General features: G+C 40.1%; 1 protein-coding gene across 1 annotated transcript; it reads left to right on the forward strand.

Annotated features, from left to right (window-relative positions):
- The first annotated feature begins 31 nt into the window (after positions 1-31).
- On the forward strand, positions 32-24,784 carry POP1 (POP1 homolog, ribonuclease P/MRP subunit). Its single transcript, XM_080583144.1, has 15 exons — positions 32-269; positions 2,304-2,486; positions 3,359-3,534; positions 6,087-6,335; positions 6,876-6,963; positions 7,276-7,451; positions 8,050-8,300; positions 8,436-8,529; positions 9,315-9,426; positions 10,389-10,508; positions 17,234-17,349; positions 18,680-18,871; positions 20,076-20,230; positions 21,085-21,426; positions 22,221-24,784. The coding sequence occupies exons 1-15, from the start codon at positions 149-151 to the stop codon at positions 22,921-22,923; spliced, it is 3,078 nt and encodes a 1,025-aa protein (XP_080439270.1). The 5' UTR covers positions 32-148; the 3' UTR covers positions 22,924-24,784.
- The last annotated feature ends 952 nt before the right edge of the window (positions 24,785-25,736 follow it).

Below are 25,736 nucleotides of genomic sequence, written 5' to 3' on the forward strand. Positions count from 1 at the left end.
GGCGGCGGTGGCGCGGTGCGCATGCGCACTGTGGTGCTCGGGAGGCGGCGTGTGGTGAGGCGAGGCCGCGGCGTGCACCGGGGCCGGTACCGGCACCGCGTGTCCTCCTCCCCTGCTCCCCGTGTGTGTCCTCTCACCCCCGGCGGCCATGTCCGGCGCGAGGGAGAAGAAGCGGGCCAAGAAGATGAGGAACCAGCCGGCCAGCGTCACCATGCCTGCTGAGCCGGGATCCGTGCTCGCCGGCGGCCCCAGGCCCTGCCCGCCCCCAGGTACGGCCCCCTCAGGGTCCCCTCACGGCTCCTCAGGGGGGACCTGCCCGCTGCCCCCTGGTCTGCGTGTGCCACCGCACGCCTCAGTCAGGCTTAGATTTCTTTTATTTTAACCTATATTATTTTGGGGAAAAAATACAAAGAGCGCAGCATTCGGAGGTTGGCGCGTTGCCTCTCTATTTTGGGGTGAAAAAATGATGTTTAAATGTTCCTGCATATCGAGCGGACGGTGCTGAGGCAGGCAGGGTGATGCAGCAAATTATGGCCAGCCCCGGCTGAGGGGTTTGCAGTGTCCTCAAAGCAGTGCTATCGGATTAAACACTGCTTTCTGCCATAATCTTAAAAGATTACATGGTTATAATTTTCTGCCCTGCTGAATAGCATATGCATAACGTTATCCTGTAGTGTTAGTGAGTATCTTGGTTTTATGGGGCTAGTTCTGCAGAAACAAGGAAAAAAATACAGAGGAGTTATAAAACTATGAATCTATGTAATACCTAAAATCATCTGATTTTTCTTTGGGTATTAAATCAGTCACTACCTTTTGAAACACTGTTTTTCCATCTTATTAAAGTATTCAGTTCCTCCATTTTTAGGCTAACCTAACAGTGGAAGGTGCATTTGTGATATGAGTTAGTTGCCATTCAGCTCTCCTCTTTCAGTTGACTTGGGCTGTAGGTCTCCGCAAATTTGCTGGCTCCAGCCTCCATCCCTATCTCCCAGCTACTTCCTCCCCACCCTTACCTCACTGTCTGGATAGTACTGCTCCCAGCCATGTGGCAAACTCAGATCAGGGAATTATTCCATGTGAGAACTTACTTTTCTTTCTATCCCAAAGTGTGCGTATACATACATATATATATATATTTCAGTTTGAATTGCTGCACTGCTGCATAATGTGTGGTTGCTTCTGAGCTGGTTACAGGAGCTGGAACAGCATTCTTGCTGAATGTGAAACTTCAGTTTCACAATTGCTTGAAACAGAAGAGGGAGGTTCCTTGCTGCTCTAAGCTCGTTTAAATTGAGGCTACTGGAGGGGTATCTGCTCCTCCAGGCTGTGTGTTCCTCATGCCAGTGGCAGAATTTATGGGACAATACGTTAAACTTGTTTAGGAAGCTCATCAACCTGAAAACTGATTTTTTTTTTTTTTAATCTCCTGCCCATTCCCTCTGACACAGGATGATTATCAGTGGAGGGGCTCCCTGAAATGTATGGCCCTGCGTTCCTGCTAGTACTTGACTTGGTGCAGTGGGTGGGTTGGAAGAAATGGCTGTATGGGCTCTCTTTAGTCCGGATACCCAGCATGAGCTGCCTGACAGCCTTATATCAAGTTGCAGCCAAAATCCTAACCAAGATTTAATTGCGTAGGTTGAATATAAGCTCATCCTTCACTATGGGCTTCAAGGCTCTCTTAAACTTCCTTGCAATGCTGTTAAGGTGCTTGTCCCTCTTGAGGGGTATTTCTCTAGATTTTTGTTATTTAATTTTGATGTTGATGTAGATGCCTGCACCAGAAGAGTGTGTAACTTACTGCACCAACATACCTGTATCATGCTGAATTTACTTACTGCTGTAATAGAAATACACACACGAGACTTATTTAAGCTAGAAGATACTAGACAAAAATACATATGGTTATGGGTAAAATATTACCTTTGCTGGTGTCATACTGAAACCCCGACTAGACAATAATAAGAACCACTACTGATGGCGGTCAGTATAGGCTGATTTTGATCAGGTCTTTCTTATTGGGCCTGATAGAGCATTGGAGGCAAAGTCTGAGTTGGGTACCATTTTCAAAATGTGTAAAAACTCCTTAATCTACCGCAGCTTGCTGCTGGGCAGCTCAAATTTTTTGTCTCTTCTGATGAAAAAGAACTTATTTCTGTTTTCTCATGGCTTTTTCAGGTACATGTTAAATATAGTAGGAGGTGTGTGTAATGTAATCGTATTAGAAAGGATGGTTTAGCATTTATCCATTGCTCAGATGACTTTGTATTTCTGTTACCTCTGTTCATTTCTAAACCCTTCAGGAGATGTTCGTTCCGAGCAGCAGTATCAACAGCAGAAATTTGCGCATCAGTCATCCGGGCCTCCCTACAGGAAAGACCAGTATTTTCCCAGAGAACAAAATAGAGGAGAGAGAGGCAGAGGAAGAGGAGGATGGCAAGGAGGACACCAGAGTGCTTCTGAGGAAATACCTAGATACATAACAGGTTTGTATATACAAAAAAAGGCCACAATTTCCAGGGCAACCTGCTGCTATTTGTGTGCTGTCTGTCTTTGGTTTTGTGAAATAGCAAAAATCAGAACTGATGCTGTGTTTGGTGTGTCCATTTGGTCTTCTGTTTTTCCTGATTTTCTCCAAAATACAGATATACTTGTGTACCAGAATGAACGACCAGATGTTGTTCAGTGAGTCCTTTCAGACTTCTGAGTTGAAAAATTGCACTTACTTGTGATGAGGGGTGTGCATTTTGCTTTCTGTTTACCAATAAAATGAGTACTGACAGTCATCTGTTTTTAATGTAGCCAGTGAAACTGTTTATGCTCATGATGTGAGTTAAAGACAGCTTTTCTTCTAACAGAATATTTGTTTAGGAGAACAAAGAGACAAATTAGTTTTTCAAAATGTGGCAGTGCTATGATAATGAATACACTTCTGTAAGTATAAAACAAAATCAACCTCTGGCTCTTTATTTGATCATTTTAAAACAGGATGTAATACGACTACTGCTTCCTGTTTTTCCATGATGAAGCTTTTACATCTCTCTTAGTACCATCTGAAAACATTGCTACTCTAATCTAGTAAGGAAGTAGTTGATGCAAATAGAACTTGTTGGTTACACCACAGCTTTTTAGAGTCATTCATGTCCAAGTATGTGCTTAAATAAATAGGTAAGCTTCAGAATATCTAAAGAATAGTTGTTACTTCAGTAATAGACAGTACACAGTATTTTCTTTTACCTCAAGAAGTCATCGGGTGGATGTAGCAGAAATACTCTGCTGGAGTTCAGGAATTTGTGTAGCGTCCCCTTCTTTGATTATTGCCGTTTGTCGTGCTCTGATACGGTTCTTTTCATTGCAGTGTCTACCTTTGCTCAAGCTCGTGCTGCTGAGATGAAAGCCATGTTGAAAGCAGTTACGCAAAAGTCTTCAAACTCACTAGTTTTCCAGACGCTACCTAGGCACATGCGAAGGCGAGCTATGAGTCACAATATTAAACGCCTACCCAGGAGGCTGCAAGAGATTGCCAGGAAAGAGGTATAAGTGTGTTTTGATAGTATTTGGTAAACTGTATCGTGGGCATAGCTGATGTACGGTGTTCAGCTGTACGTTTGTTAATGTTTAGACCTGAGCTGGTCTGCAAAACTTCTGTGGGTACACAAACTTTGGCTGATATTTGGATCCAAAATGCAGAAACTTCTCAGTTTTAGATGGTAGCTCAGGTAGATCTCACTAACAACTTGTCTCTGTGATTATTGGGCAACTTGAAAAGTTACTGGAGTAGTGATAGAACCCTTACTGCAGGAGGGCGGTGAGTTTGGGCGGTGAATCTGGGTTCTAGGAGTCCTGAATAACACCTGCCTAGCTTGCACCCCGCCACTGCTTTGAGATGTGACCCTGCTGGACTCAAACCATCACAGCTCATTGCTGCAATTGTTCATGTGTTACAGCTCTGACATACGCTGGAGTAGCTGGCAGCTGCATGCAGCTTCAGACCTGCTAATGAGTATTTGTGGTTGCTCATGAAACTCATTTTGGAGCGGCATCTCAGCATTTAGTCAGAATGCTCCTGTGTAGCTACTTGCTCCTAATCCACTATGGCATTAATATGTATTTTAAAAAAAGGTATCTGTCTGATTCTGTCTGATGTTTGTCATTGATCACTATACTTTCTCTGGACACTTCTTAAAATGATCAAATGAGTTTTCCTGATAAGTTTTCTATGCGTTAAGGTTGGTTGATTGACATATTTCTTGCACGCTTTCTCCCCCTAGCTTTGCCTTTTTCAAGTTCTGTGAGATCTTACCCCTTCCTTCCGAGTTCCCGAAGATTCATGATTCAGAAATTGCTTCAAGTACTTCTGCTCATGTTCCTTCGGGTGTGGTTTATTAGACCTTCATAACCTGCATCTCTTTTTTTTTTTTTATTGCTCTGGTTGGCATTCTTTTTGCTTTGTTAGTCATGGTGAGATTTTATACAGTTTGGCATAAACAGCATGGGCTGTTTTGCATGGTTACACATTCTGTCCTTGTTAATCTAGATTCTTTCATGTTTATATTTCTTCTTTTGTGTCCTACTTTATTAACTCATTTCATGTGGAAGCATTTCTAACTTCTCTGTATATACTCACTCTTATCCATCCTTGTTTTCACTTGTATGATTCTTGGATTTTTGAGGTCATGCAGCTGCATTTCTTATGCTCTATTCTCTCTCTTCGGGTCTTTTTGTGTAGTTTGTGTGCCTACGCAGGTTTTTTGTTTCATGGTTTCTTGGGGCTTTTGTGTCTTCTGAGCCATTTCCCTTTCTAAAGGTTCTGCCTATTAGTTTTTGGTGTTTGAAGTCTGCTTCTTCAAAGTTACTGTTCTGATTCTGCCGCACTTTCTTTGTTTTCTTAGATCCTTTAATGTGACTGCTTTCATGCAAAAACTTACCTAGACTCTCTCTTACCTCTTCACAAGTTTGAAGACAAATGCATTTTTTGTCTACAGTACCACATCACTTTTTTCTCTAGTTGTCTTTCTGAACAAATCAGTTACGTACCATTGTCCCAGTGGCTTCTATTGCCTTTTCTGCAGGCAATCACATGAGTGTGATCGTGACTTGGAACTTGTTTTATTCTTCTGTGCCTGTCTGCCTTGACATCGTGGGTCATTTCAGTGTTTCCTCTGCTCAGGGCAGTGACTTTCTAGCGTTCACATTCCTCTGCTGTTACCCTTACAACCAATGGTCTGTTGTCAGCCATTTCTTGGCGAGCCCACAATGGGCATCGTAAGAAGTATTTGTTTATTTATTTTTCCCCTACAGTCCCTATTTCTTTCTGCTACTTCTCTTCACAGAAAGACAAAAACTGGAGAGGCAAGCTTTCCTCTTCAGCCATGCATTCGCTCTTAGTGATTCTATTCTTGACTGGGTCGTTACCAGCAATTTGGTTTTACATCACCAACGGCCCTTTCTTGTTTGCTTTTGCACACTGTAGAGACTCTAACAATCCTCAGGTCCTACCTGCCAGTCTTTGAGTCCATACTGCTTCTGTACAAGCTCAGATTTCGAGGCTTTCCAAGTATCATGTTCTTTTGTTCACGTGGCTATACTGATGTTGGCACAGGAAGTAGCAGAATCACAGAATGGTTTTGGTTGGAAGGGACCTTAAGGATCATCTAAGTTCAACCCCCCTGCCATGGGCAGGGACACCTCCCCCCAGACCAGGTTGCCCAAAGCCCCATCCAGCCTGGCCTTGAGCACCCCCAGGGATGGGGCATCCACAGCTTCTCTGGGCAGCCTGTGCCAGGGCCTCACCACCCAACAGATCTTACTGTTCACTGGTAAGTTTCTGAACGTCTGGGGATTTTGGTTTAACTGTGGGTTCAAGTCAAACTTTGATGTGCTTGTATGGATGGGGCTTGCATATAAAATTTCCATCTGTTAGTTACCCTCAAATGAAGTGGTAGAGTTATGGAGAAATAACATCAGGATAAAGTATAGTTTAGATTATGCTAATGCTTTCTGTATCCTTGTATATGTTAACCTTTTTCTTCAACACAAGTTTGTCCTTTCGAGATTTACTTTGATGTCCTCTCTTTTAAAAACAGGCAGAGAAGGCTGTACATCAGAAAAAAGAACAGTCAAAGACTAAATGTCGCAAGGCTAGAAGGCGCCACGTGAATTTGGTAGCAGAGTTTAATCGCAGGCAAAGAAAGAATATTTGGCTGGAAACGCATATTTGGCATGCAAAGAGATTTCATATGGTAAAAAAATGGGGATACTGTTTAGGAGACAGCCCTACAGAGAAGTGCTACAGGGCTTGCTACCGAGCCATGACAAATCACTGCCTTCTTCAGGTACCACGTTTGCATCTGTTTTCTTGAAGTAATTAACTGTTCAGTTATAAGTGTTTCTGTCTCTTTGAAGTAATGTTGTGTCAGCTGTTAATAACTGCTAGCTATGAAATGAATAATTTCATAACTGCAGTGAAAGGTGGAGAGCATCAAAGAGAACAAGGTGAGCCTATAGAAGAGTCTTATGTATTAAAAAGGTAACTGTGACTGAAATACTCCATTTTCAACCATAAGAGCTTAGAAATGAAGTGAATCCCTGTATCTTCTTCCAGAGCAGGGTGCTGTTGAAGACAGGTGCTTTATTGTGTGACCTTTCTGATCCCTTGGTTCAAGGGGAAGGTTGGTTCTTGAACGAGAAATGCCTGACAGCTGTCCTTTAACTAGCAATGTTAAGTTAGAAAGGAAAATGTTTTCTCTTTGACTCAGATTTCAGTGAATGAAAAAATACTGCTACAGCTTAAATCATGGAGCTCCATCTGATTTTTCCTTGCCAGGTTCACTTGCAGGAGTTATTCTCACTTTACCACTATTCTGTTGTTTCAGGATTTATCATATTACTGTTGCCTGGAATTGACTGGTAAAGAGAATGAGCTTCTGAAGCAACTTGCTCGAATATGTAGTGTTGACACAGGTAAAATTTAACTAGTTTGAAATAAAGTTAAGATTCTGAACAGACCAAAGGTTGACTCATCCTTTTCCCTTCTTAATATGCCAGCAGTCTGAGAAGTAATAACAGTTGATACTTAGTTGTGATTTTTGGATGGAAAACATGATTAAAATGTCCTATACTAGGACCACGATTTCTTATTTTCATTTGTCTTGTAGTAAATGAATTATTATTGTCTTCTTTATTTGGTACTGTCTTAACAGCCAGACTGAACTTCTTTTTTTTTTTTTTGTTTCTTAAACAATTTTGTTTTTCAATAAGTATCTTCTTCTTCAGGATTGACATTTGGAGTGGCGCGTTGTCTGTCTGGAAGATTCCAGGGTTCCCTGAATCTTTACCGAGCAGATCGCTATCCTAAGGATACGCTTGGTCCCGTTACGTTTATTTGGAAACCCAGGGATGGGTCTGAAAACAGACAGTTATGGATCTGGATGCATCCAGCTCTCAAACAGGTATTTTGTTTTTCATAGTTGAATTCCAATTTGTTCATGCATTATCTATTCCTTATGCTGGAGATACTTTCTGAAAGGTGTAGAAGAGACAGTTGTAGTACTTGGCCTTAGGAATTAAAAATTACAGCACTGTTTTCACACTGACCATATTTGTGTTCTGCAACTTGTTCTTAAGGTGCATGCCTCTGAGATTTTTGTTGTGAGCTTGTTCAAGTTTTTCTAGTGACACTTCCCTTGGGGTACGTTCACAATGTGCTGTTGCTTGATTTGCTTCCTTCTCACTGCCACCCATGACGGGCTGTTTGGTTGCTGTCATCACAGATAATCATAATCTGCTTCTTAGCTATGAACTTCAATAAGTAAATAAAATAAACTGTACACTTGCAATTTTTCTTCCATTAATTTGAGTGACAGTAATTTCCTGGCAACAGTATTACATTCAGCACTTGATAGTAAGGCATGGACTTAAGCAGAATGAAGATCATTCCCTTAAATCCTTATAAGAAATTAAAATGCTAGAGTGTAATTCTTAAAATTGTACTTAAGCTTTGTAATGCCCTGCTCATCCTCCTAATCCAAACTTTTGACTTCTCTTTAGGACATACTGAATGAGTTAAAAGAAATTTTTCAGTGTTCAGAGCCTGAAAAAGTCTGTATTCCTGAGCCAGTTACAACATCAGTTCAAGAGGAAGAACAAATGGATGTCGTTGTGAGCCTTGGCAAAAAAAGAAAGAAAGAGGATAAAGAAGGAGAAAAAACTGTGCCAGTGAAAAAAATAATTGGTGATGGCACTAGAGATCCGTTGCAGTCCTACTCATGGATCTCACAAACTACTGGTGTTGTGATCAGGTTTGTTCACAGTAGAGTCAGAAACTGTGACCTATAACCAGTTAAAAGTAGATGGATTATAGCTTAACAAAGTACTGGGGGAAAAAAAGTGTGCTCTACAAGCATACACTCAGGTGAAACTTCCCTCTGTTTCAGTGATCGAACTATGGAGATTCTCAGATATCGACTGATCGGCCCGCTATCACACTGTGTCCTTACAGAGACCCTGAAAGCTGCTTCCCTCCAAACAGTAAGGAAAATAGCAAGTTGGATACTACTGTAGCTTTAATAAGGTTTCTAGGGTGCGCAAACTTCTTTTTGCTAGAAAGAATCACAAACTGTCTAGCCTTACACAGGTTAGCCTTTAAAATAAGTATTTTTACTCTGTTAGCTTCTCTATATTGAGCCCCTTGACTGATGCTGATCTCAGGAGGAGCTCTGTATGGACTTCAAGTGTGGGTAGGAAGAACACAGAAGCTATGACACTATTGAGTGGGCTCTGAAAGTTTAGTAGGGACACATTGTGTTGAGAGGTCTAGAATAATTCATGCTGTCTTTGGCGATCTATAGATCATGTTTCTCAAGCAACAAGCTAGAGCACTCTGTAGAGCAAGGCATGAAAAGTATAGAAGACTTGTATTTTAAATCAAATGCATAATTTCTACAGGATTTAGTATTTTGTCCACCTCTTGGCGTGTAGCATCTCTGTGGTTTCAGTGTGGGATTTTGTTGTCTCTTGCAGCAAACATGAGAAGGCCATAAAATTTCTGGCTTTCTATAAGAAATTACCGACTACAGAGTTAGGAAGGATTGTGGATTGCTTTGTTTACTTTTGGAACACAGGTTAAATTGAACGTGCTTATTGGAGGGTATTATAAAGTGGAATATAGGAATAAGCTGCATCAGAAATAAATGATTTTGGTTTGAAACCTGGAAGAAAATAATCATAGTGATTAAGACAAACTGAGATTGAATTCGTACTGATAGAAAATACTAAATTACTACTTGAGTTAATTAGATGGTGTTGTTTTCCAGGAGATGGCAGATTCAGAATCGGAACTGAATAAGTGGTGGGTAGAAAACTGCAAGGACTCTGAAAAAGTATCTCTTCATCAACGTCAAACTGCTATCTTTGAGCTATTAGAAGGTATTTGGGCATGGGTGAAATGGGAGGAAGGGAAAATTCTTAGGTTCTAGCGGTCAAAACTGGCATGCTAACAAGTTGGCTTAGATTTGGAAAGGCTTTTTTTTTGCTTCATCAAGATAGTGATGCTAGTGAGTATGTATATAGGTAATTACTGTGACAATGTCAAAGGTTTGAGGATAGCTACGCTGATGTTTTTTTAAAGGGAACATTAAGTCCTCTGTGTAGTCCAAACTCTTAAACAGATAAATCTTGTTTCTTGTCTTTGTGAACTTGGATTTGAAGTTGTTGATGGGATATAGTTTATGTTGGACTATATCACTCACGTATATACACACACTTAAGACAATAAGTTGTAAACTGCCTCCTCAGATAACATGGTAGACTCCTGCTCAAACTGAAAGCATTTTGTCTTGCTTTGCATGTTTTTGTTCCTAATGAGCATTTGTTTACTTGGCTGAGATGTAAAATACAAAGTAAACAACATCTTAGTTTTTAGCTCTGAAAGCAGATAAAGAGCTGGTGATGTTAGATCTCAAATTATACTCAAGCTCCCCGGTCTCAAGCAGTTAAGCCTCAGATTGGACAAGATGAGGTAAAAATTACATTTTTTTTTCCCTTTCTCTGGAAGAAAAGTAGAAAAGAAAGGTTTGTTACTTAAGAGTTGTGCCAAACGTAAAGGATGAATATGAGTCTGTAAGTTGAGCGAGTGACCTCATTTCTATGCTAAGCATAAGTATAATTGCAGACTAAGTCTTATGCTGCTGTTGTTGTCTTTTGTTATTGGACATTTAACAAGCATTGGTGAGTTTTCAAAACATGCTAAACTGAGTACTCTGGCTTGCATCTCTGGCTTCTAGTGGTGTCACATCCCTGCAGGCAAAAATGCACAAAATAACAGTGCAGAAGAAGATTGCAAATTTATTTGTGGTTTCATGGCAGTGTTCATCTATGTATTTTTAAAGGGATAAGTTCACCATCAGAAATGCCACCAGGTACAATACTGGGCCTCACTGTTGGAGATCCTCGAGTAAATCTGCCAAAAAAGAAGAGAAAAGCCATGCCAGACCCTGAAAAATACCAAGGTAAAATGCCTTGCTTATATTGTGTGTGAAACTGACAAAGGCAAGAGATTCAGTTTCTTTCTACACTTCTGTTTTCATTTACTGTCATATTCTACTGATTTTTTTTCTTGCTGTTTTCCTCTAGCATTAGCTTTCAGAATGTTTCCTTCCTCTTTCTACTTGCCTTGTCAGAACAGAAGCAGCCTGAAAATTGCATAGAGTGCATAGGTTTTAGAACAGCAATTGTGAGGGAGGGATGTGCACCAAAGCTGGTCTTGTGCTCAGTGGAAGCCTCTGTCTGACCATACAGATGATCCAGGTTCGAATCCTGGCAAGGCCAACCAGGTGCTAAAAGATGCTCAGTTTCTGTTCAGTATTTAGTCTTCCAGGTGCTGTCTCTCTCTCCAAGAAGATGCCTGCTGTTTCTGGTTTATAGTCTTTGAATGGTGAAATTTGCAAATTCACTAGGGAGAAAAAAAATAAATTGCAAGGTTAGTATTTCAAATGGTCAAGACGGTATCTTCCTTGAAAACAAAAGATGCATGGGTGACTACGTAGACTCATTTCAGTGCTGACTTGCACAACGTTTCAGTGCAAAATACAAAATCAGTTGGATTTGAACGTCCTTGAAAAACGTGCAAGAACATACACAATGGGATTTGTGTACAGTGCTGTGTAGGCATTTACAATTAGGTTGATTGGACACAGCCTGGCTAACTTAGTGTGAGAAACAGAATAGTCAGCTAGCAAACAAGACAAGTGAAGTTGCCAGAGACTTCAAAATACTTCGTTTCCTTGGTGGTGTGTTTACAAGATACTGGAATAATCTAGCCTTAGCTTTCACTGAAAACCAGGTTGAATGCTGATTTAGGTTACCATCTTTTAGCTCTCTTTTAGCACAACTCTTCCTATTCAGGTTTTCTTATATCCTCCTATTTTAACCTCTGTATGTAGAACAGCCTTTCTTCTGTTTATTAGTTCTGCTTAGCTACATTCTCATCATTAATGTTCGTGTTGGAAATGTTGCTGCATATGTGACCTCTACTTTGGTTCCTTCGTCCCGAGGAGTAAGGTGAGCTATACACCACTTGTTTACAGAGACTTGTTTGAGCTGGTAAAGGAGTTAGCAACCACAAGAAGTAGTCTGTTCCCTTTCATTCTGCTTGTCATGTCTGTGAAGATGCGTTCAAGAAGGTGAGTTCAGTGGAAGGCTTCTAAGCATTGGAAAAGGCACATTGCAGTTTCTGTCCCACTGCCAGAGATGGTCGTCCCTCAGGAAGGAGAGACACAGTAAAGAAGTAATGATGTAAGGCAGGGAGACAAGAGGAAGTAGGTACCTATGCCTGTCTTTCTTTGGCTGGCTAGAAATGGCCATCTTCAAGGTCTTTCTACTTGCAAAAAAAATCTTCTAAACCACAAACATTCAGAAAATCTGGTGTCACTTTCTGGTTCCTTTCTGAGATTTTTTTAAAATTTTATTTTATCATAAGCTCAAAATATTACCTCCCCTCTCTGACTTCTGTTCAGGTGAGGGAGAAAGCCCTTGATCAGCTAGCAAGAAAAAGTAAACTGTGTGAGATACCTTTTAATTTAGGTCCCGCTAAAGGACTTGATGTTGCACAGACACATCACTACCAGATAGGTTAAAAGTAAGCAGAAGAATGAAGGTAGATAGATAATACAGCTGTCTTCTAACAGAAAATCAAAAGGACATCATGGTAAGGGAGCAGAAAGGGAGAGAACAGCCCTGCTACAAGAAGCAGTAGGGAGGGAACAGGAATGGCTGCTGTTCTCCATGTTTCCCACCTGAATGACTTCCTAATGCTGTGTGGGATGACTTAGAGGGTTATTCACAGTCTGCTGTGTACCCATTAGATGTGCAGTGGCTAAATCGTATGGTGTGGTAGGTCATCTCTCCTACTTAGAAACCTCAAGACTGAGGTATAACTACCGCTCTCCTCTCAGCCTCAAGTGTTAGTTGAAAAGAGAGGCTACTGTTACTCTCCAAAGACTCTTGTTCCCATCCTGACTTGGTAATTGACTATGTGACAGCTACTACCAGTGCTGTATCTCTGTCGTAATGGGTTTACTTGTTCAAGTAGCTAAGAGAAGTTACATTTTTGAAAAACTTCTAGAAAATCTATCCATGTTAGTTTATTAAACTCAGATACTTTTATAATTTTCTAGTCAAGGAAAGCCTTCACATGCTTTTGATTCTTAGTGTTTTTGAAGAAAAAGTAAAATTGCATCTGTACTAATAAAAGGAAGCCTAGGCATAATCAGTTACTGTGCAAAATATGTTTTGTATCTATTCTCTATCTGCAGGCATTATCCATTCTTCACACTGTTTACTGTTTCAGGACCTGAAACTATGTGCAGCTTAGTTTGTGATCTTGTTGGAGCATGTGGTTTTGTTGCACGTTTTGTTGCCTCTATCTATCAACTGTATTTGTTCTTTGTTCCTATCAACCTCCTTGATTGCCTGGTGGATTTGCAGGAGTTTAAAAATCCATTAAATAAATGGAGGAGAAACTATTGAAGGCCATTCGATGCAGAAAGATCGCGTCTAACTTGAAGTTTGTAAGCCATAAATGTCTAGAATGACATCACTGCATACTGATCTTAGTGTTGCACTCTTCCCCAGAACCCTATTATTGTCCACACTTGGAGTCATATTACTGAAATATCCAGCAAGAATGTCATCAAAAGCAACATGTTCCCAGGGGTTATTTGAGTTTGATTTACCAGTTTTACCAGCATTTTTTCCAAACGGTTCTGTCCTGCTTACACTGGTTCTTTTGTGAGGAGTGATCCAGGAAGGGATTCTGTCCTCCTCTTCAAATTTATAAAGGGCAATTTGTTTAAACAAAAATAATGAGGGAATTTAATCTTGGCACATAGTATATACATTACCACGGCAATGATATTACCAATGTTTCCACAGTAACACCCACAAAAAAAAAGTTAGGCCTTTATTCTAGATAGTTGATCCACTGATGGAAGATGAGGTCTGTAATTCCATTGAAATGGTTTTAATTTGCTCCTTCTGTAAGAGGAAATCTTTTTATGAGCCTTAGAACTACATAAACTTTCTAAGCCTTGTTTTGATATAACCTTACTCAGATGTGGTAATGTGGTAAGATGACCTTTGTGTAAGAAATGGTACTAGCCATTTGTCTTAATGACATGTCACGTTGACTGAGCAATAAAAAGGAACCCTTGCTCTATTCCACACTTTTTTCCGCTTTTTGCTTCCTGGACATTCCAATGCTATTGGGATTAATATTAGTAAGATCGAAATGACACTGCTTATGGTAGCAGATTGTATATTTGCTTTAGTCTCTTGTTCTTCAATGGGTAAAAACCAATAGATTTTCTTAGCCAGTGCTTACTAATTTAGAGATGCATCACTTGTCAGATGTGCAAATAGTTTAGGTAAGTTACGGCCCTCATCTCTGTCTGTGGATTGTCATACGTGAAATCTCTGAAATGACATGGATCTATCCATATTCCTTTTATTTTATTTTGTTTTCAAAAAGCTGTTCTAAGGTAATGCCTGTGTAGTTTTCCCCCTGTGGGTGACGTGTTAACCAAAGGTAACTTCAGTCTTTCCCAGTTACTCACACTCCTGAATGCATATGCATGGGTTCAGGCTGTGTGTTTATTCACGGAACTGACCTCATTTCTTTAGGCTGTGGGATAGAGAGTTTGTGAATAAATCACTTTTCACTGCCTTCTCAGCAGGTTTATGCCTTCTGGAAGTCAAGCCTCCCAGCAAGCGGTCAGTACTTACATGACCGCAAATTAGCGTTAGTCTTCTCTCCGTTTTAAAGTACTCTTCCGACATTTTGATACACTGCTGCTGTCTTATGGGAGAATACAAATTCTGCTGCTCAGCATGGGGTATGGTGGAGCCTCTAAACAGTCAGTGAATGAGATGCGCATAAGGAGAATGCATCATGAAAGATAAGTGAGCTAAAGTTACTTCTGCAAACACAGAGCCTGATTCTTTGCCAATAAACACATTCTTGCAGTGGTTTAGGTATCCAGCCCTTTGCATTGGTTCTCCTGGTACCCCCCGCATACACGCTGTGAAACTGTTCCTTAACAGTACTTTTTTTTTTTTGCTTCTGCTGCTGCTTCTCACAGACAGAAAGAAAAATTTCAAGTAGAAGCACTCTTAACCTTACTTCTGTCTTCTAAGATTGCTAAGGTAATCAGTTACATATCAGAACAACAATATGAAATGAAACAAAACTTTTCCTCTGCCAGTATTGTTTGAGCACCAACCTTTGACATCAGCAGAAGCAGGTAACATGCTGATTGTCATTGAGCTTTCTGTGCTTAGTAATGCAGCTCCCTCATTTCCTGTACTAGCTGCAACATCTCACTTCCAATATCATAAGCAAATTATTCATCAGTAGGGTTATTTCTCCAGAAATCTTACGTTGTGGAGTGAAGAAAACAGGAAAAGGCTACAGTTTGAATTACAGTATGCTTTGCAGAGAGATGGGATTCTCCAGGTTGAATGGAGATTAAGGTAAAAGAATGTATGTTGTTAAAGATTTTAGGGTAGTGAGGAGAATATTGGGTGGACTGTAGGCAAAAAAAAAGATAAATCCTGCCCTACAATATAGGAATTCCAAAGAACTCCAAGAATGACAGGGATAGCATTATCTCAGCTGTGGTAATAGAGATAAGAGGTAAAAAAATAATTCAGAAAAAGTTACAGTGAAGAATTTACAGTTGAAGGAAGTAGAACATGTTTAAATAATGTAACCTAAAGAGATTCTAATGTTCACAAATACTTTCTGTACAGAAGATGGGAAAGGCCCTTCCCTTACCTTCCATTTGCCTGTAATTACGTTCACCTTGGTTATCTCTAAGAGTCAGGAAGGAATTCCCTACCACAACTACTCGCGTTTTTGCTGTCTTTTTCTCCTTCCTTCAGTTCGTTGATATTTGCTGTATCTCCAGACAGGACGTGCTTTTCCTCTGGGAACGTAGAACCTTTTCAGGTTCCTCCTCAGGTTATTGATTTAATTTTGGATCACAGAAGGAATTCTTGTGGCTAAATTGGCAAGGACTAAAGATTTTCTTTTTAGTTGTCATCCATAGCATGGCTCTTTCTGTGTTTGGTTTGTTTGTTTTAATAAACTGGAAACCTTACAAAATAAAATCTTCTGTTTCCGCTAGATCTTGCTGTGCTGTACATTGCAGTTGTAGTCCTTCTGCTACAAACCTTAATTCTGTGCTGTATAGAGGTCTGTACCCAGTGGGTAGAGAAGAAGATCTGTTGGCCGTTCTAAATGAAACAGCTATTAGGTGATTGCCTGCTAGTGCATGTACCTGGAACGGATGCCCAAAATGACATTTATATTTTGGATCTTTATTTTAAATTAAGAACTGTAATAATTTATTTGGAGTCTTTACATTAATTTTGTGAAGATGTCCACAGTAAAATGCAGAGTCCTTCTTAATTTGAAGGAATGCCACCCTAATCTGATTACTGTTTTAGTATTTCTTCCTCATCATTGTATGTAAATGTATCTTATCAGCAAGAATGCTTAGCAAGTATCAGGTTAATAGCGCCATCAGGCTATCAGGAGTGTTGCCATATTAAATGTTTCTGTTGATTTTTGCAACTGTAATTACTATGGACAGTATGTATTTTTTTAACAAGTAATTATTGCAATTATGTTTGGTAGTATCTATTGTATAGTTAGGACTACTGAACAATCCCTGTCTTCTGTGCACCAAGTCTTTGTCCACATTAACTGGAAAAATTACCTGAATTTTGTCTTTCAAAAGACAAAACATTATTTAAAAACAAACAAACAAACAAATTGTTCCTTTAATATGTAAGACTGTAGATTGCAAAGTGAGCAGCAGTGAGTTTTAATCACATAACTCAGTGGGCAGTGAGTTTTAATCACATAACTATTAATAGCTTCGTTGTATCATTTGTTGGTAAGGATTATTTTACTCAGAATATGGATTGGCGTGCACTGCGTACCATATATGGAATGCTGAATGCTTTTAACCTGTAGGTTTTTAACCCATAGTTTTTCTCTATTTTGCTTGGACTGCGGAGTTGAAGCAGAGGTAGGTTTAATACCCCAAATGATGAACTGTTATCATCTTCAGTAGTACACACTCACTTACGCAGTGGGACTGTGCAGACATACTCAAAGCAGACATACTAATACCCTTCCTTGAAGTGCAGAGCCTGAAATGATCCAGGGAGTGGAAAGCTAGTGCTAAATAAATACTGCATTGTAGTCGTATCCGTAAAAATATTGCCTGTATGTACACTTTTTAAAGGTCAGATTCACTTATCTGAAAAGTGCTTAGGACTTATTTCAGACTTTGTAACATTGCTTTTTTACCAAACCTGGGTGAGCTGCATACTTTTCCTGGAACGCCAAATTCCAGAATATTAAAAGTTGCTTCCTAAGTATGTAACTAACATTGCCAAATGTGATGTCACTTTTACTAGGGAATGTCTGTAAGAAAACTCAAGGTTAATTCTTCTAAGACTAACAGGTAGTTTATTTCATGTTCTGTATTTGGAAAAATGTGTGTTAAGATATATTCCAGACACTCTGATGACTGTTAACCTCTCAGTAGTGTTTTTTTTTTTTTCCAGTTTGCTCATTGTACTCATGATATTGGAGTGGTTTCGATAATTTGAAATTTAAACTGCAAAAATGTGAATTTTGCTTGAAGGTTCTCTTCTTTTGTAGATAATGATAAAGTTAGGCAGCTGTACCTGGAGGGTGTACCCGTTGAGTGCGCTCACAGCTTTATCTGGGACCAGGACATCTGTAAGAACGTCACTGAAAATAAAATTTCAGAGCAGGTAACTAACAAGGTGGATTGCCGTGGAGAAAATGGTTAACGGTCCATATATGAGACTCCTGAAACTTATTTAACTCCAAAAGCAGTAGTTTACTAATGTAGTAGTATCCAACTGCTGAGTTTAAGTGTCTATTCCGTACCATTTATGTAATGTTCTTGTATAGGCAGTGTTTGTGATTCACTTAAAAGAAAGCTTTACTGGATTGTCCACAGGACTAAAATCATCATAGGTTTATTTACCTGAAGGATTTGGAATTGGATTTTCCTGCATCACCTTAACTCGTGTATAGCAGATAAAAAGAGACAAAGTGGCAAAGGGAGGCTCTATCCTTTTACTCCTCAGTCAAAGCTAGGTGGATTCTTCTGACAAAAGAAAGGAAAATGAGACTAAGTAGATCCTTCTGGTCGTGAACTGCAACACGCTGTGTTGTGTCATTCTGGGTAATACCTGTGATTTCTAGACAGCTTTAAATGTGCTCTTACAGGTTTGAAACCTTCTATTTTGACATTTCTATTGGAGCAACCCACAACTGAATGGGCGAAAAGGTGATCTAGTCACAAGAGGTGATACATTTTGGCACCATTATAACCCAAAAGAGAAAATGTTCATATGGCAGAAACATCTCTCCAAATATTCTTGCGATGCAAATTAGTTTTGTGTTCTTTCAAATTGACCACCACAGTGTAAAAAAGCAAAATGCTTCCAAAATGTTACACTAGCACATAACGGGATCAGCACAGTCTTTGTGGTCTTCCTGCTGTTGTGAAATGTAATGTTTACCTTACAAAAACAGCTGATGCAGAAGGGACGTATAAAGTTGCAGTCTGGCGTTCTTCTTCTCATAAATGTATTCATAATGCTGTACAATGAAATATAACAACGAGTGATTGACAAAGCCTTGGTGCCAGCATGCTTCATGCAAAACTGATTCATGACTAAATGCTGTTTCCATCTCCCTGGATATAGTTCAGATTTTATCCATGTATCGGCAGATTTTCTGAAAGCACCAGCTCAGTCTAGTCTTGTGCATAAATCTATAAGAATCAAGTTGGAATACTTGCTTTTCTTTCTCATCTTTGCTGTACATTTTTGCTTTTGAGTTTCAATACCTGCCATCCATTAAGGAATATGGAAGTTACAAGAGAGGGAAAAAAGTTTACTTTTTTTTCTAAAGGTATATTTTATGCCTCAATGATGGTCAATTCAAATGTGTAGAAAGTTTCTAATTTGTTTTTCCTCGTCATAAGTTATCTCATGTCTGTGTCTCAGAACGTTATCTGGAAGAGGGAAAAAGGTTACTAACTTACGGGAAATTTCTCCTCCTTCTCAGGATTTAAACCAAATGAGAGCCCAGTTATTGGTACCTGGATCACAGCTCGATTTGGGTCCTTGTGAGTCTAAGATTCCCATACTGTTGGTGCAACAGCCAGGAAAAATGGCTGGAGAAGATCGACCAGGATGGGGGAGTGGCTGGGATATCTATCTCCCAAAGGGCTGGGGCATGGCTTTCTGGATTCCTTTTGTAAGTGACTTTCCTTGGAAATGGCAAGTAAATACAACAAATGATGTCATTTGGTTTGAAATACTGATTTTAGCATACTTCACATGGTGTAATCAATTCACCATCAGAGGATCAAAATCCCCAATAGCTTTCCATATCTTCTGTTGGGTATAACTGTGCCCACGTGGCAGTTTGAAGCTTGAAGCGTGGGGACTATGAAAAGAAAGCTAATGCTATAGCTCTTGGGTTTTGTGTTTCCAAGAGCATATGTCTCTGAAGAGAACTCATTTGATGCCAGCTGCTAATCCATTTCCAGCTTGGCTATCTCCACTGTTCTGACAACATTCTGTTGCCTCTGATTTGAGGGGAGCTTGAAACGCAAAGTTGGAAGTTAGGCTGAATATTTTCCTGGTGCTGTTAGGAGTATGCTACTTTTGAATGTTTAGACAGTTGTTACAGTGCCTTTCTACAGTTAACTTTCTAATTTTGAGTGGAGAGGGTACAGTGGCACCTATTGTATTACAATAATTGAACAGTGATTTTATGAAATTAATAGCGCATTCATAGAATGGTTTGGGTTGAAAGGGACCATAAAGCCCATCTGGTTCCAACCCCCCTGCCATGGGCAGGGACACCTCCCACTAGACCAGGTTGCCCAAAGCCACATCCAGCCTGGCCTTGAGCACCTCCAGGGATGGGGCATCCACAGCTTCTCTGGGCAGCCTGTGCCAGGGCCTCATCACCCTCTGAGTGAAGATTTTTTTTTCCAACATTTAATCTAAATCTTCCCTCTTCTAGTTTAAAGCCATACCTGCTTGTCCTATCACTGCTTGTGGAAAAAAAGTCACTCTCTGTCTTTTTTTTATAAGCCTCCTCTAAGTACTGGAAGGCTGCAATGAGGTCTCCCTGGAGCCTTTTCTTCTTCAGGCTGAACATCTCCAGCTCTCTCAACGTTCCTGGCAACATACAAGATCAGAACCTGTGAAATTCTATTTATTTTTCTTGATTATTTTTCCAAACAATCTTAAAGAACATGACTAATATTTTTGTTGAAGTCATCATTTAGAACTGTGGAAACCATACTTAAGTTGATTTTTTTCGAAAGCTGAAGCAGTACTTTCAATTTTTTAAGGCAGTAGCTTCAGGAGTATTAATGTCTTGTTTCAGTTAGTAACCAGGAATCAATACAAACATGGCTTTTTTGGGGTTTTGGTTTTTATAACAGATATATCGAGGTGTACGAGTTGGTGGCTTGCAAGAGGCTGCAAAGCATTCTGAATATCAAAGAACACCTCACACTCCAAATGATTTCCCAGATTGCCCAGCGGGAATGCAGTTTGCCAAAGAACTGGAAGCCACCCTTCTTGAAAAATTCAAACGGTAATACTGATTTCAGGACTGATCCTAAGAGTGGGAAAAGAAGTAATGCTGCTTAAAGTAGTTCCTTAATTATCTGTTGTTGTGTTCATTTAGACTTGGACTTTATGAAGATATTTTACTAGAGTTTTAAATTCAAGTATTATTTAAAGGAGAAAAAAATCCAAGCTGTACATAACAGAAAGACTCTGCTAAACAGGCCGTATAAATGAACTAAAACCTTCTATTTCCAGACATGTGCTCAGTTACAAGGCTGTAAGAAGGCTGCGTAACAACTTATTTCAAGCAACCTTAGCAGCAAATGGGAGGAGGGAGGAGAAAGCGAAGGCAGAACATTAGAGTAGTATTCTGTGGTAAAGGATGAAGTGAACAAAGGGGTGTATTTCAGTGTCAACCTTTTAAATACTATTTTTAATACTAGATATTCTGCAGTTTGCCTTTGTTTTCATTGCAGTAAACATAGAACTCTTAACCATACTTACGGGTCAGCTAGAAGTGTCTTCTGGACAAACTGTTGTCGGTTTCCCTTTGGACTAGGAAGGAGAAGTAGGAGAAATTCAGAGGTGGGAGAAATTCAGAGGAAATGGCGGTGGTGTCAGTTGTAGTAAGTAGAAGTATCCAGAATGGCTGAAAGGATGTAGAGGGCAGAAATACAACAGTGTTGTCTAGAAGTGTAACTTCAGAGTTACTGGTCAATGAGATTACCAAGTGAATGCACAGGTAGCTTTCTGTTCTAAATACTTGTTTTCAAAACACCGTAGATCAGTATGGCAAAATAGGCATTTAGCCTTTTGAAGCCCTAATTTGAAATAAGGGCCTAGGAAAGAAATATTCTTACCTACTTGATTTATCATTAGGCGTCCCCCTGCAAAAAGGGCAAACTATGTCAAGCTGGGCACTCTGTCCCCTTTCATCTGTCCTTGGGGGCAGCTGACGAAGAACTGGGAAAGAAGAATGAACGATTCAGAAGAATTTCTCTGCCCTTCTTCACCACACTCTGAGCACTGTGCGACTGAAGGGAATGGATTTTGTGACCCCGAACCAGAAGTGGTCAAAGAAGCTTCCTCTGAGACTGGTGAGGTAGAGGAGACCATGGAAATCACAAGCTCTGAAGGTGCCATAAAGAGAGAGGATGATCCAGGCAGCCAAAACTTTGGTGAGAGAGATGAAGCTATGACAAGAGACTTTGTTGTTCTCAGGTATGTCAAAATGATACAACCACGTGAGGTGTCATTCCTTTATTAGAAATAATTGAATTGGGAAAAGGAACAGCTCAGCTTTGATTATTAAGTTGAGAGAATGAATTGATCCAAATACAATGAGGAGGAGATTAAATAGTTTTGCTGAGGACCAGAATTTTGCTGTTGAGTGGAAGTCCTGTTTTTCTCCAGCAAACACTGTGACTAGATGAAGTAAGGAATTATCTTAAATATAACAGTCTTGAATTTAACATTTTGGAGTTGACATGCAGTGCCTGCTTCTAGGCAGGCAGAGCTTTGAGGCCTATATTTGTGACTTAAAAATTGCTGTGTATATCAGCTTGCATACTCTTTTCTAATGCACCATCTCAGGTGGTTCTTGCACTACTTACATATCTGCAAAGAAAATAGAATCTCCTGCATTTCAGTGCAACACATGAGGGCAGCAACAGTGTTTGGAAAGTGTCTGAATGCAGGTCTCCCGTTTTTGTGTAGTTACTAGAGGAAGAAAATACTGGCAGTTCAGGACTGAATGAGTGTCACTGAAGGTTTTAAAGTGTTTGCAATTAAAGCAGGTTTTAACATGGAATGTCTCCTTAAGAAGTACCCTAACACATGAATTCCACTCACCCCTGTTCTTTTTGTGCTGAGTGATACAAACATCGGCTCAGAAGGTTACAGAAAGCCCCTGGGCTTCCTTGATCATGGTCTTGTAAATAAGTGAGTTTCTGGATTTCTCTTGTGCTACTTGTTAATAACTATCCTTGATGTTTATTTTTAAAACTTTTTAATAGGAGCAAGAAATTGCTAATGCAGGTAGCAGCCTGGTGCTATCCCACTTCTGGAAAAGATCGTCGAATCCGCCTTATTTCCCGACTTGGACAAAAGGAAATGACTGAGGATGTCTTTTTACCAATCTTGATGCGCTATCCCAGGGCTCTCGTATGGGTCAACTTGTCTCTCTTGAGAAAGGGGAACCCTGAATTACACGCCATGATTTGCATCCCAACAGAAGATGACTTGCTGCATTTAAGCAAAGACAAACTCTTCTGCGGTCCTCAGGAACCCAAGCATCGTGACATATTCAAGCACAAAGTACAGAAGCTAAAAGAGGAGAAGAAGAAGAAGAAGAAGAAGAAGACGACAAAGGAGGAGGAGGAGGAGGAAGAGAAGAAAGATAATGTGGAGGCTCTAGAAAGTGACCCTCCCAGCATTCTAGATAAAGAAACAACTGAGGAACATGAAGACCTCATACTTGGTCTTTGGCCAGACACTCTCCCAGATATGACTTCGCACTGCTCCAGAAGTCTCCTGGGATATGTCACTCGAGGGGATTTTTCATTGGCTGCAGGCTGTGGAGAAGCACTGGGTTTCGTTAGCTTGACAGGTTTGCTTTATATGTTACATGGCCAGCCAGCAGATAAAAAAGGGCTTGTTTTGTTAAGAACTCCAGCATCTTTACAGTACAGATTTGCCAGACTTAGTATTGAGGTTTAAGTATCATTACAATGCAGCAGAATGCCAAAAATACCAAAGAATGTGTGTTATGTCTTCTGTGGCCTTTCTGAGATGCCTCAAATTTGAGGAGGTGTTTCTGAGTCCCGGAGTCTTGAGGAGTATGAAACAATTGAAAAGCTTTGTAACTTTATCATGAAAATAACTGATGCATAAACAGACCAAGTATTACTTCTGATGTCTGCGCTGCTAAGGGTTTGTAACAGTAACTTAACGATTGTGATCGTCTTTATCTCTAAGAAGCACAGAGTTCATTTTTCACCTCAGAGCAGTGGCTGCTATAACAGTCCTTACACAGAAAATCACAAATTTTTCGTTTTTGAAATCTTGTGGTCAGATGGCTGATATGTTGAAACTTTCCAGTTCGGTGTTCACGTACAAGCACATGCCATCTGGGCCTGTGTGTATAGCAAGGGGCTTTTACCGCTTCCTTGGGTCCGTGGCTACAGTGGAATAGAGCTAAGTAGACAAATCTAGCACAGAAAGCAGGTGAGGTACTCTGGTGGAAAAGCTTTGTGCTTAAATGAAATGCAAATAAAAGATTGTATAATCTTAAATCGTAACAACTGAATCTCTTAAATTGGAAAGCATATCAATTTCTCAGTTTTGAGAGAGAAAACTCTTTTAAAGATAGTATAAGCCTTTCAGATGTCAATGGCTCTTGGTGGGTCAGCATACATTTTCTGTTAATAAGTAGGGATATTTTGGTTCCTTAAAACATGAATTTATTTTTGTATGGAAAGTGCTGCGACTGAGGTTTTCCTCAATTTACAGTAGGGTTTATGAATGTTGCTCAAACAGTCATTAAACCTGTAAAGTGTGCAGGGGGCAGGTGAGGGGAGCAAGGTATTTGATTTGGGTGGGGAAGCGTGGTTAGTTAGTTGGTTTTGTTGGTTGGACTTTTCTTTTTTTCTTTTTCTAATGATAGCCTTAAACTTCCAGCCATTCTTGAGTTAAGCAGTTTAATAACGAGTTTACAGTAATACATTGTAGTTCAGTAGAAGCATGATACAAGTATATACCAGGTGGTAACATTTACCCTGAAATGATCATGACAAATAAAAATGTAATCTATTCTTGATTCAGGAGTCTACTGTTCAGCTTGGTTCTTTAAAAAACTAAATACGGATCAGTTAACGGTTTTGTCTTTCTAAGTATCAGCCTGTAACTTAATTCATACACTCACAGCTTTGTTTGAAAAAGTCTGAGGTGAATAAATTAATCTTGGGTGGAGTTTTTTGTTGGAGGAAGGATTTAGAGTACCTTAACTCCTTAATTATTAAAATTTCGGGACGTAGTTGGATTTAAATAGGACACATGCTTGGGGAAAGGAGGGGAACATCTGTGATCGCAAGTGAAGTATGGGAAGATTTACAGATCGATCTAGTTAATTTAGGCTTGAACTCATTTGTTGAGGATTTTCCTGTTAATTCTTTCCGGACGAGAATGATAAATTCACTTCTCAAGTTTGCGAGTGCAGCTGGATGGACTTTGAGCACTTTCCCAGCCGCCGTGACCAAAGGTGCTTTGCAGCCACCTCCCGCACCGTGGGCATCGTGCGGGGCACACCGGCTTGCAGAAAGACCACGGCTTCCGACACAACTTGGAGTACAGCTCCGTGAGAAATGGTGCGTGACCATTCTCCTGCAGCGCACCTCGTGAAGTGACCATGGCAGGAGCACACCGAGAAGCCGGTCCAGCACCGCTTTGCTTTGCTTTGCCGGTAGATGGCCCCAGAGGAAAAGGCTTGGTGCTGTGCTGGTCCGGGCTTCACATGCTCGCCATGTGACTCCGAGCTCTGCAGCACGTAGGTATGTGGAAATAAAGAATCCCTTAAACATTACAGTCTGGCTGCTCTGATCAAGTTCTCTCATGGTAATAATCCTGGATTTAATGAACCTTTTGAATTGTGAGCTCAGTTGAAATATTTCTAGGATCAGAGTTTCCAGAGTTGTGCTTCATGGGAAGAAAAGAGGGGAGGTGATGTTTATATGGCTATTTCCCCCCCCCCCCCTTGCCTCCCCCATCTTCTCAGATACATATTTTCTTGCCTCCCTAGACCTCGCTTGTATGTGAGAAAGAATGAGGAGAAGCCCCCCACCCAAGCTATCATTTTTTTTCTTTTCTGCTTGTAGATCTTTTGTTCGTTGAATCTTTTTTTTTTTTTTAACATCTGGAGTCCTTTTTCTTTTCCTCCTATTGGTAATTTCTGCCAGGTTTTCATTTTGACACTTCCTGTTACTTTTCTTTGATTTCCATTCTCTATTTCTGATTTATGATCCTCCTCTCTGGTGAGCCAATGAACAGAAACTGGAATCCAAGTGCATCCTGTTCTGTGTATCGTGTAATATTGTTACACAGTTGTTTTCCTTTAAGTCAATGATTTATGCCTTAAGACTTCACTCTCCTTGTAAAATGCTCTGCAAGCCCGATAAGTTAAAAATGCTCAAAACTCTCAGCCAAAGTTTGTCAGAAAAACACTGTGACTTTATGTAGCTGCAAGGAAATTTTTATCTGTGGTTGGGATTTCCAGATTCTGAGTGTCTCAAGGGTGACTTAGTCATAAAAACAGTGTCAACACTGGATAATCAAACTGTGGATAATTAAGCCTGTGTTATCTCTTTGTCAGCTGGACAGTATGTCTGTGTTCATCATGTTGAATCAGGTGTAGTTTGTGGCACACATCTGTTCTTAGGCTGTATCTCGTTGCAGTTACTACCCTTTGGTTAATTGCCCCAGAGCATCTGGATCAGCTCCCATGAGCTCTGATACACAGGCATTTTTGGGAACCCAGG

Source organism: Anser brachyrhynchus (genome assembly GCF_964034855.1).
Source record: "Anser brachyrhynchus genome assembly, chromosome: 2".
Classification (NCBI taxonomy): domain Eukaryota; kingdom Metazoa; phylum Chordata; class Aves; order Anseriformes; family Anatidae; genus Anser; species Anser brachyrhynchus.

What these genes read in the sequence shown, in the direction of transcription:
- POP1 (XM_080583144.1), top strand. Translation starts at nt 149, where the DNA reads ATGTCCGGCGCGAGGGAGAAGAAGCGGGCCAAGAAGATGAGGAACCAG. An exon ending in ACTACTGGTGTTGTGATCAG is followed by an intron (nt 8,301 to 8,435) that starts GTTTGTTCACAG and finishes CCTCTGTTTCAG; the next exon opens with TGATCGAACTATGGAGATTC. An exon ending in AAGCTGCTTCCCTCCAAACA is followed by an intron (nt 8,530 to 9,314) that starts GTAAGGAAAATA and finishes GTTGTTTTCCAG; the next exon opens with GAGATGGCAGATTCAGAATC.